Source organism: Symphalangus syndactylus, chromosome 6, assembly GCF_028878055.3.
Source record: "Symphalangus syndactylus isolate Jambi chromosome 6, NHGRI_mSymSyn1-v2.1_pri, whole genome shotgun sequence".
In the NCBI taxonomy this organism is placed as follows: domain Eukaryota; kingdom Metazoa; phylum Chordata; class Mammalia; order Primates; family Hylobatidae; genus Symphalangus; species Symphalangus syndactylus.
The window spans coordinates 124,132,736-124,154,990 of NC_072428.2; the positions used below are offsets into that span (position 1 = coordinate 124,132,736).

The 22,255-nt window shown below is 38.7% G+C and overlaps 1 protein-coding gene across 16 annotated transcripts in view; it reads left to right on the forward strand.

Annotated features, from left to right (window-relative positions):
- Positions 1–22,255, forward strand: part of LRGUK (leucine rich repeats and guanylate kinase domain containing) — a 202,209-nt gene that overhangs the window by 92,172 nt on the left and 87,782 nt on the right. For all 16 annotated transcript variants that reach the window (XR_010121604.1, XR_010121603.1, XR_010121605.1 and 13 more), the window contains 4 exons: positions 7,818–7,898; positions 10,231–10,317; positions 11,747–11,853; positions 17,416–17,535. Coding sequence is in view for 13 of the 16 variants with exons in the window: in XM_063642258.1 (XP_063498328.1) it covers positions 7,818–7,898; positions 10,231–10,317; positions 11,747–11,853; positions 17,416–17,535 (395 nt within the window). In the remaining 3 variants the exon portion in view is untranslated. The remainder of the gene's footprint in view (positions 1–7,817; positions 7,899–10,230; positions 10,318–11,746; positions 11,854–17,415; positions 17,536–22,255) is intronic.

Here is a 22,255-nt window from a genome sequence, read left to right on the forward strand (position 1 = left end):
GCTGACGGGGACAACGGCAGCTGAAGACCATTATTCCACTCTATTTTTGCGATGCTTTGTATAGGCAGAATGTTCTTTGCCGAGGACTCCTTGCTTCTTGTTGTTCAAAGACAAATGCCATTTAATGTCCCTGGCAAGCAATGTGCATTACCCCCCTCTTCGTTGAACCTTGGCTCACACTTCTCTTCACATATGTGAGCAAAAGGAACTTTGGGGGCATTAAACCCAATCGGGCTTCTAAGTGAATTTTATTTCTCTCTGGATTTAAGTTTGTTAGGTTAGGCCTGTAATGAGAAGAGTTGGACAGGGTGAGTCCTTGGGGCCTCCAGGGGCTGACGACATTGATGCAGAGGTATGCCATTGATGCTAGCGTGATCAGATCTCCTGCTAAAGTCAATCTCCATTCCACCTGGCCAACATACCCCTGCCCTGGGATGCAAACAGGAGGGAGGCCCCCTTGGAGGTCTTTGGCCTCCTTACACCCAAAGGTGATGCCCAAGGCAGGATACCCTGATCTGCTCAGCAACTGCTCTCTGGATAGTCTTGGCTCTCTGCAGAGAGTGCTGATGGGTACACACTTTAAGTCCAGGTTTTGATGCTGCTTCATCACTTTTACAAACAATTTTTGAACTCTCAGACCAAGGTAATGTGACTTTCCCCTTTGCCCCTGACCCCTTTCTTAATGCCTATACCACGGTGATGGACTTGGCCTGCTTCCTGGTGCCCTGGCTCCATGATGATGGGGTCAGCAGGGATAGTTGCCCTTTGCCTGCTTTAGCACTGGCTCACTGAGTAGAGTGCCGGCTGTTGAACAAGAGACAGCAGGTTCCACGCCATCTGACTTGGTTAGTCCAGCTATGCAGGACTGGCTGTCAGTGGCCAGTTTATGTGACTGAGGATGGAGACCAGCACTCTTAGAGGCAGCTGGTGGGGCACAGTGCTCCCTTGCAGAAGGGGTGGGAATGTGAAGTCAGCCATTTTCTTCTGATCCTCATGCAGATCCAGCATATTTCCACCTCTGGAGCTTCGTAATATCGGATGTCTCTGCTGGAAGCTTTTCCCCACATCTTGAAAAAAATTCACTTCATTTCATTTAAGCCTCTGGCAAACTCTCACGAAAAAAGGCCTCTGACCCCCTCTGGCCTTTCCAGCACCCTCTGCCTGTTTTCTTTATCCCTTTACACTGTTTAATTTACTATTAGTACTTACTATTACCTGAGGTTATGTCATATTGCATATTCTAGTTTCACATCTGTTAGAGTTCACTGGCTTTCCAACTAGAATGTTAGCTTCATGAGATCAGGGACTTTATCCTGTTCACTTTGAGCAATGCCTGGCTCAGAGATGGCACTGAAGAAGATTTGTTGTCTTGGCCAGGCATGGTGACTCACATCTGTATTCCTGGAGTTTTGAGAGGCCAAGGTAGGCTGATCACTTGAGGCCAGGAGTTTGAGACCAGCCTGGGCAACATAGCAAGACTCCCATCTCTTCCAAAAATAATAATAATAAAAAAAAAAAACTGGGCATGGTGACGTGTGCCTGTAGTCCCAGCTACTTGGGAGGTTGAGGCGGGAGGATGGCCTGAGTCTAGGAGTTTGAAGCTGCAGTAAGCTATTATCACACCACTGCACTATAGCCTAGGCAACATCACGAGACCCCCATCTCTTAAAAAGAAAAACAAAGAATATTTGTTGACTGAATGCAGGACCCTCAGGAGCTCTCAGGAATATCCAGATTTGCCTCCCTTCTATCAAGTGCTTGGTTGATGTTTGAGCTGCATGGGAAGAGATTCTGGAATGATTATGTATAAGAAGTGAGGCTTGACTGTCTTCCTACAGGGCAGAGAAGGGAGATGTTGACTGGAGATCAGAGGAAGGGCTTGAGCTGAGAGGACAAGGGCCTTCAATCAGGTAGCAGTAGTAAGAAAGGGGAAGGAAGGCTGGGGTCTAGAGGTATTTCTGAGGAAGAATTACTAGGGCAGATTGGAGGTGGTGGATGAGGAAGAAGATGTTGCTGAGGATGACTCCTGGGTTTGCAGCTCAGGTGACTCAGGTGACTGGATGACAGTGCTGCCATCCAGCCTTCTTACTCTCATCCAGAACCCCTGGTGCATGGTTCTTTATCTTGTCCTAAACCTTAGAGGCAGAGTGTCCCATTCCAACAGCAGGGTGGGACATGCTGTGCCAGCTCTCTGTGACAGAAGGCAAGCCCTGGCCGTGGAGCCACTTCTCTTGGAAGCTAATCCTTACTACATGTAGCAGGTGGAATTGTGTGCCCCTCCCCTCCAAAAAGCCTACCCCCAGGAAACTGTGAATGTCCCCTCATGTGGAAAAGGGGTCTTTGCAGATGTAATCAAGTTCAGGATCTAAAGAGAAGGACATCCTGGATGTGGGGTGGCCCTAAACCCAATGCCCTGATAAGAGGCTGAAGGGAAGAAGAGCCATACACACACAGAAGGCCATGAGAAGACCCAGGCGAAGATGGGGCAGAGATTAGAGTTATGTTGCCGCAAGCCAAGCAAGGTCTGGAGTTACTGGAAGCTGGAGAAGGTAGGGAAGGGTTCTCCTCTAGAACCTTCGGAGAGAGCACAGGACTGCTGACACCTTGATTTCAGACTGCTGGTCTCCAGAACTGTGGAAGGAAGAAATTTCTGTTGTTTTAGACCTCCAGGTTTGTGGTAGTTTGTTATGGAAACCCTAGAAAACTTACATATCAAGTGAAACTGTATGTCTGGGGAATAGAGTGTGAGGTCTGAAAGTTATTCTTCACTATGGTCTTTTGTAATTTCTGCTTTTTATGTTTTATTGAAGAAATTTCTCTATACCCTAAGGTTTTAAATATTCTTATATATTTTCTTATAATTTCAAGTTTTGTTTTTCCATATTTAGTCTTTAATCCAATTGGGATTTACTTTTGTGGGTAGTGTGAGGTGGGCATCTAGTTCCCAGGTAGGAAACAAATTGTCCCAACATTTCAGAATTCTGATTAATACTTGTAAAATATTCTATTGAATGGATATGTCAGGATTTACTGAGTCATTTACTTATTGAAATTTATGTTTAAAATTTGTTGCAGTATATATTCTTATTTATAAATCTTTAAGTATATTTTAAATTATTTACTTAGGATAGATTCTTGGAAATACGTTTCATTACTGGATATAGGCATTTTCAAGACTCTTACTATACTTCATAAAGGTTCATACTAATTAATATCCTACCAGCAGTATATGAAGTTAGAATACTATATTATAAGCACATCTTACTACACCTTTGTGAGCAAGTATCTTTTAAAAATTATGTCACTCTGGTAGAGAAAAACAGTATTTTGCATTATTTTGTATAAAAATTTTTGATTACCCATGAGGTTAAACATTTTTTTGACCTGTTTGTTAGACACTTAGTTTTCTTTTTAGAAATTGTCTATTCATGCCCTTGACTATCATTTATTTTATCATTCTTCTGCTTTTCACTGTACTCATTGTACTTTTGGTACACATTTGAAAGTAATTTATGAAGTCTATCAATATTTTTCTTTGTGTCTTCCTTTATTATTTTTAAAATTTTTATGAAGTCTTTCTCTGTTCTGAAATCTGTTAGGTGTTTACCTCAACTTTTTTCCCCTGGTTTCTTTTATTACCTTTCAACTCTTAATCCATATTCATTTTATGGTACAATTGAAACAAAAGTTTTAATTTATAGAAGGAATCAGATCTAGTGTTTAATAGCACAATGGGGTGACTATACTTAATAATATTTTACTGTATATTTCAAAATAACTAAAAGAGTAGAATTGTCACATTTCTAACACAAAGAAATAATAAATGCTTGAGGTGATGGATACCCCAGTTACCCTGATTTGATCATTACATATTGTATGCTTGTATCAAAATATCACATTTACCCCATAAATATGTACAACTCTTCTGTATCCACAATAACTAAAAATGTAAAAAATTAATTTACTTTTTCCAATATCTAATAGTAATATAATGATAACAGCTATCATTTATTGAGAACTCATTATCTCCTCAGCCTTGTGCTAACCAATTCCCATTCATTAACTCATTTAAAAAATAGTTTCATTGAATAATACTAATTTTCTCACTGATACAGCAATAAATACTTTCTGAAGTATTTATTCTGTTCCATTGATCTGTCTGTTGATTCTTATTCCAGTAATGCACTTACCATCATCATCAACTAGTTGATAGATCCTCACAGTTTGGAAAATATTTGTGGTTCATCTTTTAAATATACACCATTCTTATTTCTCTTAAGATTCTACTAAGATACAGAAAACTTAAATAAAACTATTTGTCTTTAGTTTAGTGGAGAATTCAGGCCTGCTGCAACCCAAGTTCTAACCCTGGCCAAATTCAAGAAGTCAAGCAATCTTTTTTTTTTTCTTTTTCCCCCTTCTTAAAATTGTAAAACAAAACCAATAAAGAAAAGATCTGTTTCTGAAGTATTTATTCTGTTCCATTGATCTGTCTGTTGATTCTTATTTCAGTGATGCACTTACCATCATCATCAGCTATTTGATGGGTTCCCTGCAGTTTGAAAAATATTTTTCTGCACAGATTTGTGTTTAAATGTGGCAGTGAAAAAAATTTTAATGGTTCTACCCAATTGTTTTCTAAGAAGACAAATATATACATATGTGTGTATATAGAACATATATTTATATGTACTTATATATTTTTATATATTCACATATAGAAATATATATTCATATATATAAATTATATATATATAAATTTTTTTTAAAGAGAAGACTTTAGTAGTTCCCTTTAGATCTGGATGGTGACGCTTAGAGACTATGGCCTTGAGGGAAACGGTAAAAGAAGAAAAGAAGAGGAAGTCAACATGCTTTGGGGGTGGGGGTGTGGACTATCATCAATAGGGGCAAAGGAGGTGAGAGAATGGGCTGGACTGGAGTCTAGGGATCAACTGTGCTGAGATGACATTCTTGGCAGCAGATGGCTGAACTTCCCATAGGAATATAACCTTTCTGGCAGTATTTCACTGGAAGCTCTTTGGGGTGCTGTTGTCTCTACTCCTGCTGTAAAAGTCTGTTATGCACACAGCCCTGGGTTTGTGGCCTTTGCTGAGAAAAGATGTGAGGGTGGAGTCCTCAGGGTAGGTTGTGCAGGAGAGGGAGGGTGCATGCAGGACAAGCAGTATCTGTGGCACTTCGCTAATTCAGTAGACGTGGAGAGGTGAATCCAGGCCACCCCATACCTTCTCCCCTGTCACCTCATCCTACCTGTGGAAGGCCAGGAAGGGAAGATGGGTCCCTTTCATTTGACTCTCAGAAAACCAACTGATCCCAGCTGACATCTTGTGGTAATATAATTTTGTATATTCCATGATCACTCTGTTCATGGTGTTTGTAACATATCAAGGAGATCTTTCCATGTCAATCACTGTAAATATCACTATCTTCTAAAATGAGCGTGTAGTGTTCCTACTATAGGACTGTACTATTACCCATTTAATTACAGGATCATGGTGTTCTTAGGAATTCATACTTTTTTTTTTTTACTTTTACTGATAATGTTAGACTGAATGTTCTTGTATCTATTTTTTTTTTACAAAAAATTAGAATATAGAATATTTCACATATAGAAATTATGTAATATATATAAATTTTTTTTAAAGAAAAGACTTTAGTAGTTCCCTTTAGATCCAGATGGTGATGCTTAGAGACTATGGCCTTGAGGGAAATCTAATTTTTTACCAAAAAATTAGATACAAGATGATCTCTTTAGTATAAACCTCTTGAAGTGGGAGAGCTGGTTCATTGCTTATGAAACACATGAAATAAGAATGCACCAATTTCCACTCTCACCAGCAATGTGTGCAAGTGCATGTGGCCACGACTTGTTGGTGAGACGTGATAAATGAAGGAACACATCTCCTCTTAACATTAGTGTTAGGTCCGTAAACAAGAGCAGGCCAGTGTGGTGGCTCACGGCCGTAATCCTAGCACTTGGGAATGGGAAGTCGAGGTGGGTGGATTGCTTGAGCCCAGGAGTTCAAGAACAGCCTGAGCAACATGGCAAAACCCTGTTTCCAAAAAAATACAAAAATTAGCTAGGCTTGGCAGTGCACACTTGTAGTCCCAGCTACTCGGGGGTGGGGGGCTGAGGTAGGAAGATTCCTTGAGCTAGGGAGGTTGAGGCTGCAGTGAGCCATGATCGTACTACTGCACCCCAGCATGGGTGATAGAGCGAGAACCCCATCTCAAAAAAAAAAAAAAAAAGAACAAGAACAGGTGGAATGCTAGAAGGTAATTAATCTGTGTTGTTCACAAGTTTACTTTTCGACTTTCCCGAATAATACAATAGAAAACAATTGATCCCTTTAAAAAAAAAGATAATCCAAATAGCCGACTGATGAACAGTTTAGTCATCTTATGGGAAAAGATGTGTATAATAGTATAATGTTGCTCTAACAAGATTAATGTGTGCAGGTTGTAGATTGCAACTCTGGCATTCACCTTTCATATTATATCTTTGAAAATGGCATCCTTTGAACATGGTGCATATGTTTGTCCTCTGACTTGGCTTTGGGTCTAGTTTGCATTTTAGCTGTGTATTGTGTTTGGATAACTCAGGAGTTACTCGTGACCCTTCTGTTGGAGTGCTTTCCAATGCATGCAGAAATGATTTGGAGAAAAATAGAAATGAAAAAGTGATGATTAACTTTTTGCAAAGGTTTAATATCTAAACTTGAGATAAAATTGTAATTATGCTAATTACAGAATATTTAAGCAAAACTATTTGCCTTTAATTTAGTAGAGAATTCAGGCCTGCTGCAGCCCAAGTTCTGTTTCTGGTCAAATTAAGGAATTGTCAAGCAATCTTTTTATTTTTTTTTCATTCTCCTACTTTTTAAAATTGTGAAACACAACCTATGCAGAAAAGTACATAAAACATAAGTATACAAGTTAGCTAAAGAGTTCAAGGTGAACAGTAGACACCCATCAAGAAATATGTCATACAATTTTTAGTTTTTTACCTTGAAATAATTCTCTGTTGGAAAAAGTGATAAAGCCATATATGTACATGAAGTAAGAAGGCTTTGGCCGGGCCCGGTGGCTCATGCCTGTAATCCCAGCATTTTGGGAGGCTGTGGCGGGCGGATCACAAGGTCAGGAGATCGAGACCATCCTGGCAAGCATGGTGAAACCCCGTCTCTACTAAAAATACAAAAATTATCTGGGCATGGTGGTGTGTGCCTGTAATCTCAGCTACTCAGGAGGCTGAGGCAGGAGAATCGCTTGAACCAGGGAGTTGGAGGTGTCAGTGAGCCGAGATCACGCCACTGCACTCCAGCCTGGTGACAGAGCGAGACTCCATCTCAAAAAAAAAAAGAGAAGGCTTTAACCAGTCACAAATGACCAGGGTGACAGAAGCAGGATTGGGAAAGGAAGTTGGAGGGCTGGAGGGCTAGGAATGGGGGTGGGGTGGGTAACCAGGTCATCCTTGGGTGCATTTTTGTACTGTTTTTGACGTTGAATGCTACTTTATTTCTGCCTTAAAGTGAACATGGATAAGAGGAGGAAACGTACTGTTCCCTAGCTAGAGAAGAAAAAAGAAAACGTGGTTGTATGCATGCACAGTTATAGAAGGGGTATGCAATAATTCCCTTGTTCTGCGTAGTTCTGTGGAATTCTCATTAAAAAGCTAGACAGAGCAATTTTTAAAATAAGTCGAATTGAAAGGACCCAAACTGGCTCCTGTTGTTTTATGTTTTCTATTGTCTTTGCGCATTTAGTCTGTTGATAATTTTTTTTCTTTGATTGAACAGATTGCTGAGCTGAGAGAAATAGAATACATTAAAAATTTACCCATCCTTCGAGTTCTCAATCTTCTAAAAAATCCAATTCAGGTGAGACATTATTTGTATCAGGGAGGGAGAGAGAGAAGAAAGTGGGGGGGGTGGAGGGAAACTATCTAGGAATTCTTCAAGAAGTAGTTTTGATAAAAGAATATCAGGAATGTGAATAGAGTTTGTCTATCTTCCTTCTCTCTAAGGAAGGGTTTAGTAGTACCTAAAGTGACAATTTTTTTTTAAGACATAACATCTCTCATGACTAACAAGCTGTCACATGACTGTCAGTGAAGGAAAGCCTGAAACTGAGTATCATTTAGTTGCTCTGCTGGTCATTTGTGACTCATCCCTGGTGGTAAAGGTTACAGGAAGGAGGTAATAAGATTGCAGAACAATGTTCTCTCACGTTAGACAATGCAAGACACCAGAGGTGGAGATAGAATGTGGTTCCTATTTTATAACAGAGGAAAGAAAATCTAAGATTAGATACCTAATTTACCTGGATATAGCCATGAAATTGATGTATATGTAAAATAATTATAGAACAGAATAATACATTTCCCAGGAGTTCTTCACACCTCTGGGATTGAAGGATCAGGGAGTGTTTCAAGTCCCTCCCTTTCTCTCCATTGATAGATACTTTCTCCCGGTCTCCTTCCCTCTCTCCTTGTCTGTTTGTCCTTCATTCCATTCTTCTACCTGTATCCTTCACTTAGTTTCCACAGGCTCTTGACTTTGCATGTAGCTCTTAGTAACTTTCTTTTTGTTTGTATCTTGATGAACATGTCTAGATAGGTGAAAAACAGAAAATATAAGAAACATTTATAAATTAAAAACTGCCCTTGAGACAGGAACAGTGGGCGGCAATTTAAAAGCATTTCTGGAAAAGTAAGAGGCAGGGCTTAAAGTGGCCAGGACACCTCAGTTTCAGATCCCTGAAGGGCGTTTGTGCATATGCATGAATAAGCATCACAAGCCCTTTGACAAGTTAAGTGATTTATGTACAAAACCTCCCCCAACATTTACACCTAAGCTTTGTACATTCACCTCATATACGGTCTCATCTATTGGGTTGGTGCAAAAGTAATTGTGGTTTTTACACCTTTTTAATGGCAAAGACCACCATTACTTTTGCACCAACCTAATATATAATGGATCATCCACTAATATCTAATGTCTTTCCCTTCAAAGAGGCATAGCTTCTTACTACAAAAACTCCAATTATATTTCCAAAAGGCAGATAATCCTGGTGGTAGGGAGTAATAAGGAGTTTGTTTTATAAATGAATATCATTTTATTATTACAAACAAATTCATAATAAATAATACAATTAATACGAAATATTGCATATAAATAAAAACAAAATAATATAAAATATTAAAGTTTCATTATTTGCAGAATTGAGACTTGTTGGAGTTAGAAGACAGGGTTTGAGTCACTGGCCACGGGATCTTAGATGAGATGCTTCACCTTTGTAAGGCTTTAGAAATGAGGATAATCTGGAAGCCATTATCCTCAGCAACCCAACACAGGAACAGGAGACCAAACACCACATGTTCTCACTTATAACTGGGAGCTGAACAATGAGAAAACATGGACACAGGGAGGAGAACAATGCAACCCTGGGGCCTGTCAGGGGGTGGGAGGAGGGAAAGTATCAGGATAAATAGCTAATGCGTGCGGGGCTTAATATCTAGGTGATGGGTTGATGGGTGCAGCAAACCATCGTGGCACACCCTTACCTATGTAAGAAACCTGCACGTCCTGCACATGTGTTCCAGAACTTAAAATTAAATTAATTTTTTTTTTTTTTGACAGAGTCTCGCTCTGTCAACCAGGCTGGAGTGCAGTGGCGCCATCTCAGCTCACCGCAAACTCCGCCTCCTGGGTTCACGCCATTCTGCTGCCTCAGCCTCCTGAGTAGCTGGGACTACAGGCACCTGCCACCGTGCCCGGCTAATTTTTTTGTATATTTGGTAGAGACAAGGTTTCACTGTGTTAGCAGGATGGTCTCGATCTCCTGATCTCGTGATCTGCCTGCCTTGGCCTCACAAAGTGCTGGGATTACAGGTGTGAGCCACCTTGCCTGGCCAATTAAATTAAATTTAAAAAAAAGAAATGAGGATAATCCACCTGTCCTGTTAATCTCTAATCTCACAAGGAGAGTAACAAGAGTGTACACTTGAAGACCTTTATAAGTTACAAGGCACAGTCTGCATTGAGTTAATGTAAGGGGACTGGGAAGTGTGAAATGCATAGTCCTGTGAGGGTGTGTGTGGGAATGATGAGGTAGCAGGTGAAAGGCCCAAGCTCATGAAAACCCAATGCTGATGCTTGTTGATTTGGGAAAAGGAAGGCAACTGAACAGTCCTCTTGATATTTTAAATAGGAAAAGTCTGAATATTGGTTCTTCGTAATTTTTATGCTTCTGCGGTTAACAAAATTAGATCAGAAGAAGATTAAAGTGGAAGAAAAGGTATGTAATCATATCATACCATTACCATTGTGTTTATGGGTTAATATGCTCAAAAGCTCGTGTTGCCTGCTGTGGAAGCAATATAATCAATAAATAAGACACATAACAATATGTACATTAATTCATTTAGGGAATGTTTCCTTGCCTTAGGATCTGTTCATTTAACCCTCTGCAAAGGTGAGTGTTAACACAAATGGAGTGAAAGGCCTGATGGCTTGCTGTTAGTACAGTGAAGAGGTTGGCTGTGGGGAACAGAAGCAACACTCCACTTATATAGGTCACAGCTTTATGGCAGACTATCAGTTTGAAAAACTATCCTATTTGGAAGATGTATGATTCTATCTATGTTACCTGAAAAATTCATTTAACAATAAAATGTATTATAATGTCACTCTACCATATAATCAAAAGGTACTCAGATAAATCACTACTCTAATATTTTAAATCCTTAATTCTGCTCTTTAAAATAATGATTCATCTAGTCACAAAATTCCAGAATAACGAGACCTTGAATGCTAGCACCTGCCTCCCTGCTTTTCATACTCATGGTCACTGCTTTGTCTTGCTTTAGTAGCTGGTGACAGCCAAAATCTCTACTAATGAGAGATTTCTTACACTGGATGCAAATTTGAGACGGGAATGAAAACAGGTATAAATATGTAGAGAGGCATGTATTCCATCTCATAAATGCCTTTCTGAAATCTTGGTTAAAAATAGTTACAGATGCCAGTCTGTCATTATTCTCACACTCAAAGGTACTTATTAGATTCCTCTTTTCCTTTCACATTTTGCAAAAGGAATACAATTTAAAACCATGTATTAAGTAAAGATACGGCATATTAGATGAGGATAATGTATTTAGAAGAATGGGAAAGACAAGGGGATGAAGAACTGTACATTATGAAGAAAAGGCCCATATCCTTGAATGAAAGAAGTTATGCTAAATGAGGAGGAAGTTTTGGTAGAATTTGGGATTGTGGGAATCATTCTTGGTGAAATGGTATGAGGAAAACATTCCCTGTGCATCAAAATCTGGAATCTACAGCTGTAAGTTTTATTCCTTTTTCACATATTAAAAGTTAGAATGTTTACTATATTCACAGTGATCATGGGCTTTAGAGGGGCTGTGGGTTTTTGTTTGGTGGTTTTTGTTTTGCTTTTTTGCCATTTTCCCTCCCAAACCAGGCAGAATAAAGGAGTAGGAGATCAAAAGACTCCACTGAATATTTTAAAATAATTATCATTTCTTAAATTTTAGGAAAATTAGAGTAGACATGAATACTGAATACTAATGTTAATGGGTGTGTGTTAAATTATTTTGTGTACCTGGCTGCACGTGTACAACATTTCATTAAGGAAAAATCCAAGCTTTGTCTTCTTTTTAGAAACAAAACTTTTTTTCCCTTTTACATCTCTAATTCTGGAAAAGGTTTCAGCAGTGAATAAATATGATCCTCCCCCTGAAGTGGTTGCAGCTCAAGACCACCTGACCCATGTTGTCAACAGCATGATACAGCCGCAGAGGATCTTTGACAGGTACTTATTAGGAATCCAAAGGCCAGAATTCAGGGTGAGCAAGCAAAAGACAGCCTCATCACTTCCCCTAGCCCCTATTTTGTGACCCCTTTATTTCCGATAAAGGCTGCTTTTCCCCTTCTCTGAGGGAAGGGGCCAAGTCTTTATTTGATAGACAATATTATCTCTGTTATGGTATATTATTAATATCATGTACTTGAATGTGTTGCTTGCTTGCTGGTATTCTCCCAAGCGTGGTAATGAGTTGATTCACCTTCACTAGTTTTTCTGGCCCCTTGTATGGTGGCCAGCCTGTGCCATACAACAGTGAAATCTCCAAAAAAAAAAAAAACAAGATCAATTTTTCTGCCTTAGGAGAGAAACACAGACCTTAACCTTAACAGAAAATTGTGATAATTTATATCCATTGTAAATTTTCCCTCAGCTGTGAGTGAATGCTAAATACCCTTGCCAAAGACTGTTCCATGAATTCACATTATTAGGGAGTCCCTTAGAAGGAAGCCCAGCTAGCCTAAGGAAAACCTGAAACAGTCTTTGCACTAAGCTGGGATAAAGTCAGCAGGGAGGAGTTGCCCAGCTCGGTGGAACACATGAACAGAGTCTCTCACCTCTGAATTCGAAGACTGATTTACCATGCTTTCTTCATTTCTTTTTAAAACAATCTGTTGGAGCAGATGGCCATTTATGCTATAAGTATAATGCAGAAATTCTATTAATACCCAAAGGCATTTTAAAAATACTTGTAAAATCTCTTGGATATAAACGGCTTCTCTTCTTCATGTGGTATTTGCTCCTGTACTTCACATGGCTGGTTTCCCACAGAGAGCAAAATGTTTTATTTTACAACCCAGGACATGATTTTTACATATAATTTAATAATGTAGACATTGACAGTTTTACGTTTATGGTGGCCCTCTAGGTGAAATGAATTATCATTTATTACATATATCTGGAAAAACACGTTTGATTCAAAAGAGGGGCATTTATCTCCTCATTGTATTTCTTTTCTAGTTTATGGTATTGCTAGTTGTTTCATGCTTTAGGGTACATTTAAATAAAAACATATATCAAAGAAATTTGCAGCAGTGTTTGATAAACACATATGTCTTGATCATTTCTGGCTGTCGGGCAAACAAGAACAAAGGCCAAGTAGGCCCAGATGTTGCAGGATGGAGTGGCATTCATTGTGGAAACTCATGAACAAAGGACCAGTAGCTAGTGTGCAGGCCTGCAATGCCCTTCCTACTCTGTCTAGGCCAATACACAACTCTCTGTCAGCACCAGAAGTCAGGATCCAGGAGAGAAACCCCAACCCTTGGCTTTGGGACTTGTATGCTGCCATTACTGGGGAATCACTGTCCCCTCTACTGGTATAATTGGGGTGAGGATACAGTATTAAAATGACATGGCCAAACCTTGACTCTGGTCTGGTAGTCATTGATAGCTTCTTACCTTCTGATATGACAAAGTTCTCCAGACTCATCTTGTACATGTCCTGTCCCAAATCTGGAATCAGCCTTTTCTGCAAGAAGCCCCAGTTTTAGTGAAAAATAGTATTTCCCAATTCCAGTCTGGGGGTTAAGATACTCATTGCCATCAGCTTGGTCATTTATTTAGAGGCCTTTTAGTGGAAAGAGCTAAGAATGTAACTCTTTTCATCAATTCATCTGTCTATCCATCCATCCATCCATCCATCCATCCATCCATCCATCCATCCAATCTATTTGTATCTACCTATATCTGTTCTATCTATATCTATCTCTGTCTGTTTGGGTAGACCTATCTGTGTCTATCTATAGATAGATGGATTAAATACCTTCTGAATTCTTGATATTTACAGTTTGATTCCAAAACTACAGTTAAGTTTTACTCAACCTCCTCGCTATTGTATGGGTATTTCCTTTTTTCCCACACCAAGAAATCTGGTTCTAAGGGACACAGAGGAAGATGAAATTACCAAATCCCATAATTACTCATTTGAAAAAATCCTAGATTGTACCACAATGGTATTAGAATACCAGTACTAATACTACCACCAAAATGATTCCTGAAAACATTAAAAATATTTTTTGCCTACAATTTACCCATTTCCTCCCATGTTTTTTGTTGTGGTAAAATATATGTAACAAAATTTGGCACTTTAACAATTTTAAAGTGGACAGTCGAGTGGCATCAAGTACATTCATAATGTTATGTAACCATCACCACCATCTATTTCCAAAACATTTTCATTACCCCAAACAGAAACTCTGTATCCATTAAGCAATAACTCCTGGTTCTTCTCTGCTCCCAGCCTCTGATAAGCTCTAATCTACTTTTGTCTCTATGAATTTGCCTATTCTATATATTTCATATAAGTGTTAACCACCCCATTTAGAAAATAGTGTTGTACTATATTTATATTGTCAAAACATATAGCCATCACATTCCATGCTTTCTCCTTCTTTGCTCTTATTTAGTCTTAATTCTCTGGCTAACTACATAGTTGTTGCTCACTACCAGTCATTATATTGATGTCCCTTGAGTCACTTTGGTTGTATGAAGCTTGTTTTCTAGTATTTTCCTTAGGAAGGGATATGGCATCAGTATCTTCTGAATTCTTGCATGTTATAATGTGTGCCCTTTATACTTGAAAGTCATTTTTGCTAAATGTAAAATTCATGACCCACGCCTTTTTCCTTGAATATATTAAAAATGTTACTCCATTGTCTTTTGGCATAAAACAAAATCTGATGATAATTTAATTTTCTTTCCCTTATACAATAATGTGCTTTTTTTTTTTCTAATTGGAAGTTTTTTTTCTTTTTCTTTAAAGCCAAGTAATTTTACTAGACTATGTCCTGGTTTAGTTCTGAGCTGATATTTCAGGTATAATGTGTGCCCTTTCAATGCACAGTGTTTTTTGTTTGTTTGTTTTAATTTCAGGGAAGGTTTTTTGAAGTATAGATTTCTGTTCATTTGGTTTTCATCTTCAGGAAGAAGCTCTCTTTTGCTTATTTTCAATGTTTGTCACTTTCTTTTTCTTAGTTTTTTTTTTGCAAAAATATATTTTGAGGTAATTGTAGATTCACATGAAGTTGTAAGAAATAATACAGAGAAATTCCATATACCAGTCACGCAGTTTTCCTCAATGGTGATATCTTGCATAGCTATAGCAGAACATTAAAACAAGGAAACTGACCAGGAAATCCACCACCCTTATCGGATTTCACCAGTTTTGCATGAACTCTTTTGTCTTTAGTTCTATTTACCTCTGTGCAATTTTATCACGTGTAGATTCATCTTAGCACCACTACAGTCAAGATATAGAGCAGTTTTATCACAAGGATCCCTTGTAATACTCTATAATAGCCGTAGCACCTCCCTCCCTCTCATCTTCCCTAACCCCTGGAAACCACTAATCTGTCCCTGTCCCTATCTATAATGCTGTTGTTTCAAACATGTAATATAAATAGAATCATACAGTATATAGCCTTTTGGGATTGGCTTTCTTTTTTTCACTCAGACTAATTCCCTGGAAATACATTCGAGTTGTTGCATGAATCAATAGTTCATTCTTTCTTATTGCCATGTAGCATTCCATGGCATGGAGGTATCACAGTTACTTGAACTGCTCACCTGTTGAAAGACATCTGGACTGATTCCAGTTTTGGGTGATTGCAAATAGAGCTGTCATGAACATTCATGTTCAGGCTTTTGCACATGTACAGCTTCAGGCTGCCTGCTCTTGGCAGGTACCCAGTGGCTGTTTTGGGGTTCACTTGCTCTCAGATCTGTCAGATGCTGCCCATTGCTTCCCTCTTCTTCCTCCTGCATTGACTATAGTCCCACACAGATTTTGTGGGTCCATGGCTCTTGGCGATACTGTTTCATGTACTTATATGTGTTTCCTGTAGGCTTTTGCTCTCAAGTTTTTCTGTGGGAATTCGGAGAGATTGAAAAACTATGCTGTTTCATTGTTTCCACAGACTCTTCTCAGAATCTACACCTTCATCTTCATAGAATCCACACCTCAGCCATGTGGTTTTTTAAAATTTTATATTTTATTCTAGATTGCTACAATTTGTGTCATGAGTAGAGTTTAAACACATCGTTCAGTGTGTTGCAGGAGATTTTATTTATTTATTTATTTTTATTTTTGAGACAGTTTCACTCTTGTTGCCCAGGCAGGAGTACAATGGCGCCATCTCGGCTCACTGCAACCTCCATCTCCTGGGTTCAAGAGATTCTCCTGCCTCTGCCTCCCGAGTAACTGGGATTACAGGTGTGCACCACCATGCCCGCTAATTCTGTATTTTCAGTAGAGACAGGGTTTCTCCATGTTGGTCAGGCTGGTCTCGAACTCCTCACCTCAGGTGATCTGCCTCAGCCTCCCAAAGTGCTGGGATTACAGGTGTGAGCCATCGCGCCTGACTGCAGGAGATTTTATTAATCAATTCATTCTTTAGTCCAGTCTTCAGGCTTGGCAGACAAACCTACATTTGTATATCAGCTGTCCCTTATTAACTATCACTTTGCCCAATAGCAAAGACTTGGAACCAACCCAAATGTCTAACAACGATAGACTGGATTAAGAAAATGTGGCACATATACACCATGGAATATTATGCAGCCATAAAAAATGATGAGTTTGTGTCCTTTGTAGGGACATGGATGAAACTGGAAATCATCATTCTCAGTAAACTATCGCAAGGACAAAAAACCAAACATCGCATGTTCTCACTCATAGGTGGCAATTGAACAATGAGAACACATGGACACAGGAAGGGAACATCATACACCAGGGACTGTTGTGGAGTGGGGAGGCGGGGATGGATAGCATTAGGAGATATACCTAATGCTAAATGACGAGTTAATGGGTGCAGCACACCAACATGGCACATGGATACATATGTAACAAACCTGCACATTGTACACATGTACCCTAGAACTTAAAGTATAATAATAATAAAATTTAAAAAAAAAAGAAAAAAAAGAACTATCACTTTGAGCAAGTTAATTAACCTCCTTGTACTTCAGTTTCTTCATACGTTAGAAGGGGATAATGATAGAAACATCTTCATTAGCTTCCTGTGATAATTAAATGAGGTAATACATGTATGACTCTTAGAATGCTTCCTGGCACATAGTAATTGCTCAGGTAAATTTTAGCTATTACTGTTAAGTTGGCTTTGCATACCTGCATTCTAATTCAATAGTTATGAATATTTATCTTAACTTTACAGTCTTATTTAACTTTAACAGTCTTATTTCTTTCATTGATGAGTTTTGGGGAGGAATATTTCACTCTAGCAATCAAGAACCAATAAATACTATATTTTTCCTTTAAAAGTCATGTTAAAGTAAATTTACATAAGTTCATATTTTACCTTATTTGTTATCTATGCTTTGAATATTATTTTTGACATATAATCAGTCTGTTTCTGGAAAGGACAGCTATTCTACTCAGTGTCTTATATAGCAAGTGCTCATTTAGCCGGGTTAATGATGGCCTAATGGATGTAGTTAATGTCCTGTCTCCCTGACTGCAGTAGGAGAACTGACTCTGGTCCTGTGTTGTAGCACTCTTCCCAGCCTGGATGCCCCTTATCCTATGCTGATACTAGCTGGTCCTGCAGCTTGTGGGAAACGAGAACTTGCCCATCGCCTCTGTAGACAGTTTAGCACTTACTTCAGATACGGGTAAGTTTGTTTATTGGCTTGTTAAGACTTGGAAATTCATCCGAATTATTGGAGGTATCAATAATTCTAGTAAAATCTCCGATATTGCTAATGTTGGCTATTAATTTTAAGCAAGTTCAGAAATGTACAAAACAACTTAATATTTAAGTTACACTTTATAGCAAAGCCAAAAGTGGTAAGTAAATTGAATGTTCAATAGATGTTAACTCTTGGTAAGGACAGAGCACCATGTGAGTGTTAATCCTTGATGGTAAATTATTGATAAAATTGGATCAATGTGATTACCTGGTTCTAGAATGATAGAATCTTCATTCTTGTGCCATTCTAATCGATATGGTAAAGATGATTGCTGAAGTATACTTCTAGCAATAGAACTTACCATATAGCAGGAAGAAACAAAATAATTTTTATTTATTTTTATTTTTTTTTTTTGATACAGAGTCTGCTCTGTCACCCAGGCTGGAGTGCAGTGGTGCGATCTCGGCTCACTGCAAGCTCCACCTCTCGGGTTCACACCATTCTCCTGCCTCAGCCTCCCAAGTAGCTGGGACTACAGGCGCCCGCCACCACGCCCGGCTAATTTTTTGTATTATTAGTAGAGAAGGGGTTTCACTATGTTAATCAGGATAGTCTGGCTCTCCTGACCTCATGATCTGCCCACCTTGGCCTCCCAAAGTTCTGGGATTACAGGTGTGAGCCACCACACCTGGCCGAAACAAAATAATTTTTCTTTTGTCAAGCAGACAGTAAACATACAGCAATGACTCCCCTGCTCCCTGCTTTCCCTCCTCCCCCCGACAAAATAAGCAAGCAAACCAGCATGGCTCATTCATGCTGTTCCCCACCTTTTGCGTAAAAGGCTTATCGGCTTCTTTGCCATTTATTATACTGTGACATACATTGTATTTTTTTTAACTTTAATTTTCCAAATGCTTAACTTAATTCAGTCTCAGCCCAAATCACCCTCCAGGGTTTGAAAATAAGTATCTTTTTAATTAAGCATAATGGCATTTGAAGGGAGGCTTCTCCTGTTGCCTTGCAGTATGATAGCATGAATTACCGTGTTGTGATGTGTGATGGGCAGATCTGTACTCAGGGACAGCCTCTCCTGTCTGAGTTTGGAACATGTGCCAAGGGCACTTGAGCTTCTTTGTCTCTGACAGGTCTTCCTCTTTTGAGGTGTATTTCAGGAGGAAGGAAGGAGAAGGGACAGCAAGTTTTTCTTTTTCTTTCCTTCAGGTTAGCATTCAATATACTTCAAGTTTTCTGGAGCAAATATTTTGCTTAGTGATGTCTTTTTTTTTTTAATTTTATTTTATTGTTATACTTTAGGTTTTAGGGTACATGTGCACAATGTGCAGGTTTGTTACATATGTATCCATGTGCCATGTTGGTGTGCTGCACCCATTAACTCGTCATTTAGCATTAGGTATATCTCCTAATGCTGTCCATCCCCCCTCCCCCCACCCCACAACAGTCCCCGGAGTGTGATGTTCCCCTTCCTGTGTCCATGAGTTCTCATTGTTCAATTCCCACCTATGAGTGAGAACATGCGGTGTTTGGTTTTTTGTCCTTGCGATAGTTCACTGAGAATGATGTTTTCCAGTTTCATCCATGTCCCTACAAAGGACATGAACTCATCATTTTTTATGGCTGCATAGTATTCCATGGTGTATATGTGCCACATTTTCTTAATCCACTCTATCGTTGTTGGACATTTGGGTTGGTTCCAAGTCTTTGCTATTGTGAATAGTGCCGCAACAAACATACATGTGCATGTGTCTTTATAGCAGCATGATTTATAGTCCTTTGGGTATATACCCAGTAATGGGATGGCTGGGTCAAATGGTATTTCTAGTTCTAGATCCCTGAGGAATCGCCACACTAACTTCCACAATGGTTGAACTAGTTTACAGTCCCACCAACAGTGTAAAAGTGTTCCTTACCCAGTTAAAATAGAGGAACATATCCAAAAAACTAGACCCATCAAAAAACAAAAAACAAAAAACAAAAAAAACCCACACACACACAAAACTCCAACTGAGTTTAAAGAGTTTTTTAGAGGCTGAACATAGTGGCTCACGCCTCTAATCCCAGCACTTTGAGAGGCTGAGGCGGGCGGATCACTTGAAGCCAGGAGTTCGAGACCAGGCCAGCCAACATGGCAAAATCTCGTCTCTACTAGAAGTATAAAAATTAGCTGGGTGTGTTGGCATACACCTGTAATCCCAGCTGCTCGGGAGGCTGAGACATGAGAATCCAAGACTGTGCCATTGCACTCCAGCCTGGGCAACAGAGCGAGACTCTGTCTCAAAAAAAAAAAAAAAAAAAAAAAAAAAAGATTTTTTTTTTTAGAGGTTTTGGTGAATCAAATTTAGAATTGTCTGTCATCTCTTAAACTGGTTTCCTCTTGTACTTTTTGTGTACGGCAAAGAAATTACTTTTAGATTAGTGGTGCCTGTCAGTGAGCTGAGGATGTGGCTACAAAGATATATAGGACAGCCAGAAAAATAAGTGCAAATTATTTCCTAATGCTATTACAAAAAAACTTCCTTCCCTGAAGCTACACATGTTCAAACAATGTAAACACTATTTCAAACAGGTCCATTTATTTAGATATTTAAAATTACATCCTTTATTTGAACAACTCTAGGCCACAAACACTATGGAATAATTTATTGATTAATATATTTTAAACACCCTGAAGTAACAAAAATAAATTAAAAGTTAATGTGAGAGTAAAAATATAGAGTACTTCATGTTTCTGTGGATGTACTGAACCTGTTTTAAAATATAAGCTAAACACAATGAATGGAATGACAAACTAAGGCAAAAGGGTATGTGCTATTTTGCTAATGCGTAAATTTGGAACTTTATAGCAAACCAAAGTGACCTATGAGGAACCAAGGTTTTCTCCAGTTCCTTTCACATCTCTGATACCAGTTATGTTACAGATCGTTGGTAGCCCAGTCCTGTTTAGTTCTCTGTGATAGGCTACTGCTAAGACATACTTTGTTGGATATGTTTTTAGAGGTGTTTATTGACTCATCAAGATTCGGAGCCAATCTGCCCTTACATTCTTCTCTGGTGAGGCCTCCCAATTACTCATTTTCATTGAATCTTTTATTTCCCTAATTAGAATGCTTATCCATCATGCTTGTGATTAGTTGATTTATTGTCTGCTTTCCCTGCTTGTCTTATTGAGGGTAGGGCTCATGTCAGCCTTGTTCACCATTGAGTTCTCAATGTCCAGTATATGGCCAGACACTTAATACGTGTGTGATAAATATTTGTTAAATAACTGACTGACTGATTGAGTAAATGGTTGGCTTAATTAATGGCATTGTGTGCAACAGATCATATAAATGACTGTAATAAGAAGCATGGGTGATTTTCCCCAACCTCCACTGATGGAGCTACGCAGAGATGAATGGATTCATCCACTTGTTCATTCTTTCAATAAATATTTATTGAATTCCTCTCTTGTGCTAGTCCCTGAGGGTAGAGCAGGAACAAGACTGGTGAGATCCTTGCCTTAATGAAATTTGTAATCTAATGGGGGACTCAGACCTTAGATAATTAGTGCTATGTGAAATTCAGGTGGAGGCACAAGATAGCAAAACAGAATCCTAAAATTAGCTTCATGCTCCTGTACTGTTACCTCTGCCACTGCTATTTTTCTCTTCTGGCTGGAATTAGTGGTGAGTAGAAAGACACTCCTAACTGCCCCCCTCCCAACTACAAACTCATTCATCCACCTCCCTCGGAGTTTCAGAAGCACCATCCAACTGTTCCCTGTCATCCTCATGAAGGCAGAGGTCAAGGTTTGTTCAGTGGCAAATTATTCTAAGAATTTTATCAAGGCACAGATAAAAGACTATGCATCGGATGAAAAAGGATATTAGATAGCTAGTTACTTTATCCATTGAGAAAGTAAGATAGTGCTACCATTATATGCAGCAACTGGTGGGGGGAGGGGGGAGGGACAGCATTAGGAGATATACCTAATGCTAAATGACGAGTTAATGGGTGCAGCACACCAACATGGCACATGGATACATATGTAACAAACCTGCACATTGTGCACATGTACCCTAAAACTTAAAGTATAATAACAATAATAAAAAAGTAAAACTAAAAAAAAAACAACAACAAAGCATATTCACACATTCTCAAAGGCAAGTCATTGCTCTTGTTTAGATTTTCTTTTCTATTATTCTTTATCCAATGTAAGTTTTATTGATTTTTAATTATGTGAAAAGAGAAAAGGCATGCATAGAGTCTCATGGTGAAACATAAAAGCATTTACAAAGGCACCTTCTCCACCATTTGCTTGAATCATTTCTTTCCTTCCTTCTCATTTAATTTTTTCCTGGCATTTTACTTCCTTTCTAAATTGCATTGACCCAAGATGAAGACATTCAATGAAATTTTCACATGCTAAGTTGCATATCTAGATATATAAATACTGAAAACATAACTCAGTCACATAACAAATATTGGTGTGGCTGAGAGATTTTGCTGTAGTTAGGTTTTGATTTTACTATTTGTTCTTGGTTTTAGAAATACGTTGAATGTTCTTTCTTTACCAGTATTAGTTATGGATGACCTGGAGATATGCATTTACTTTCTTCAAAGTCTCTCTATTGATTTCCAGCTGAGCACCCCACAAATCAGTGACTTCCTGGAAAAGTGCCGGATAATGAATGCAACACAAAAC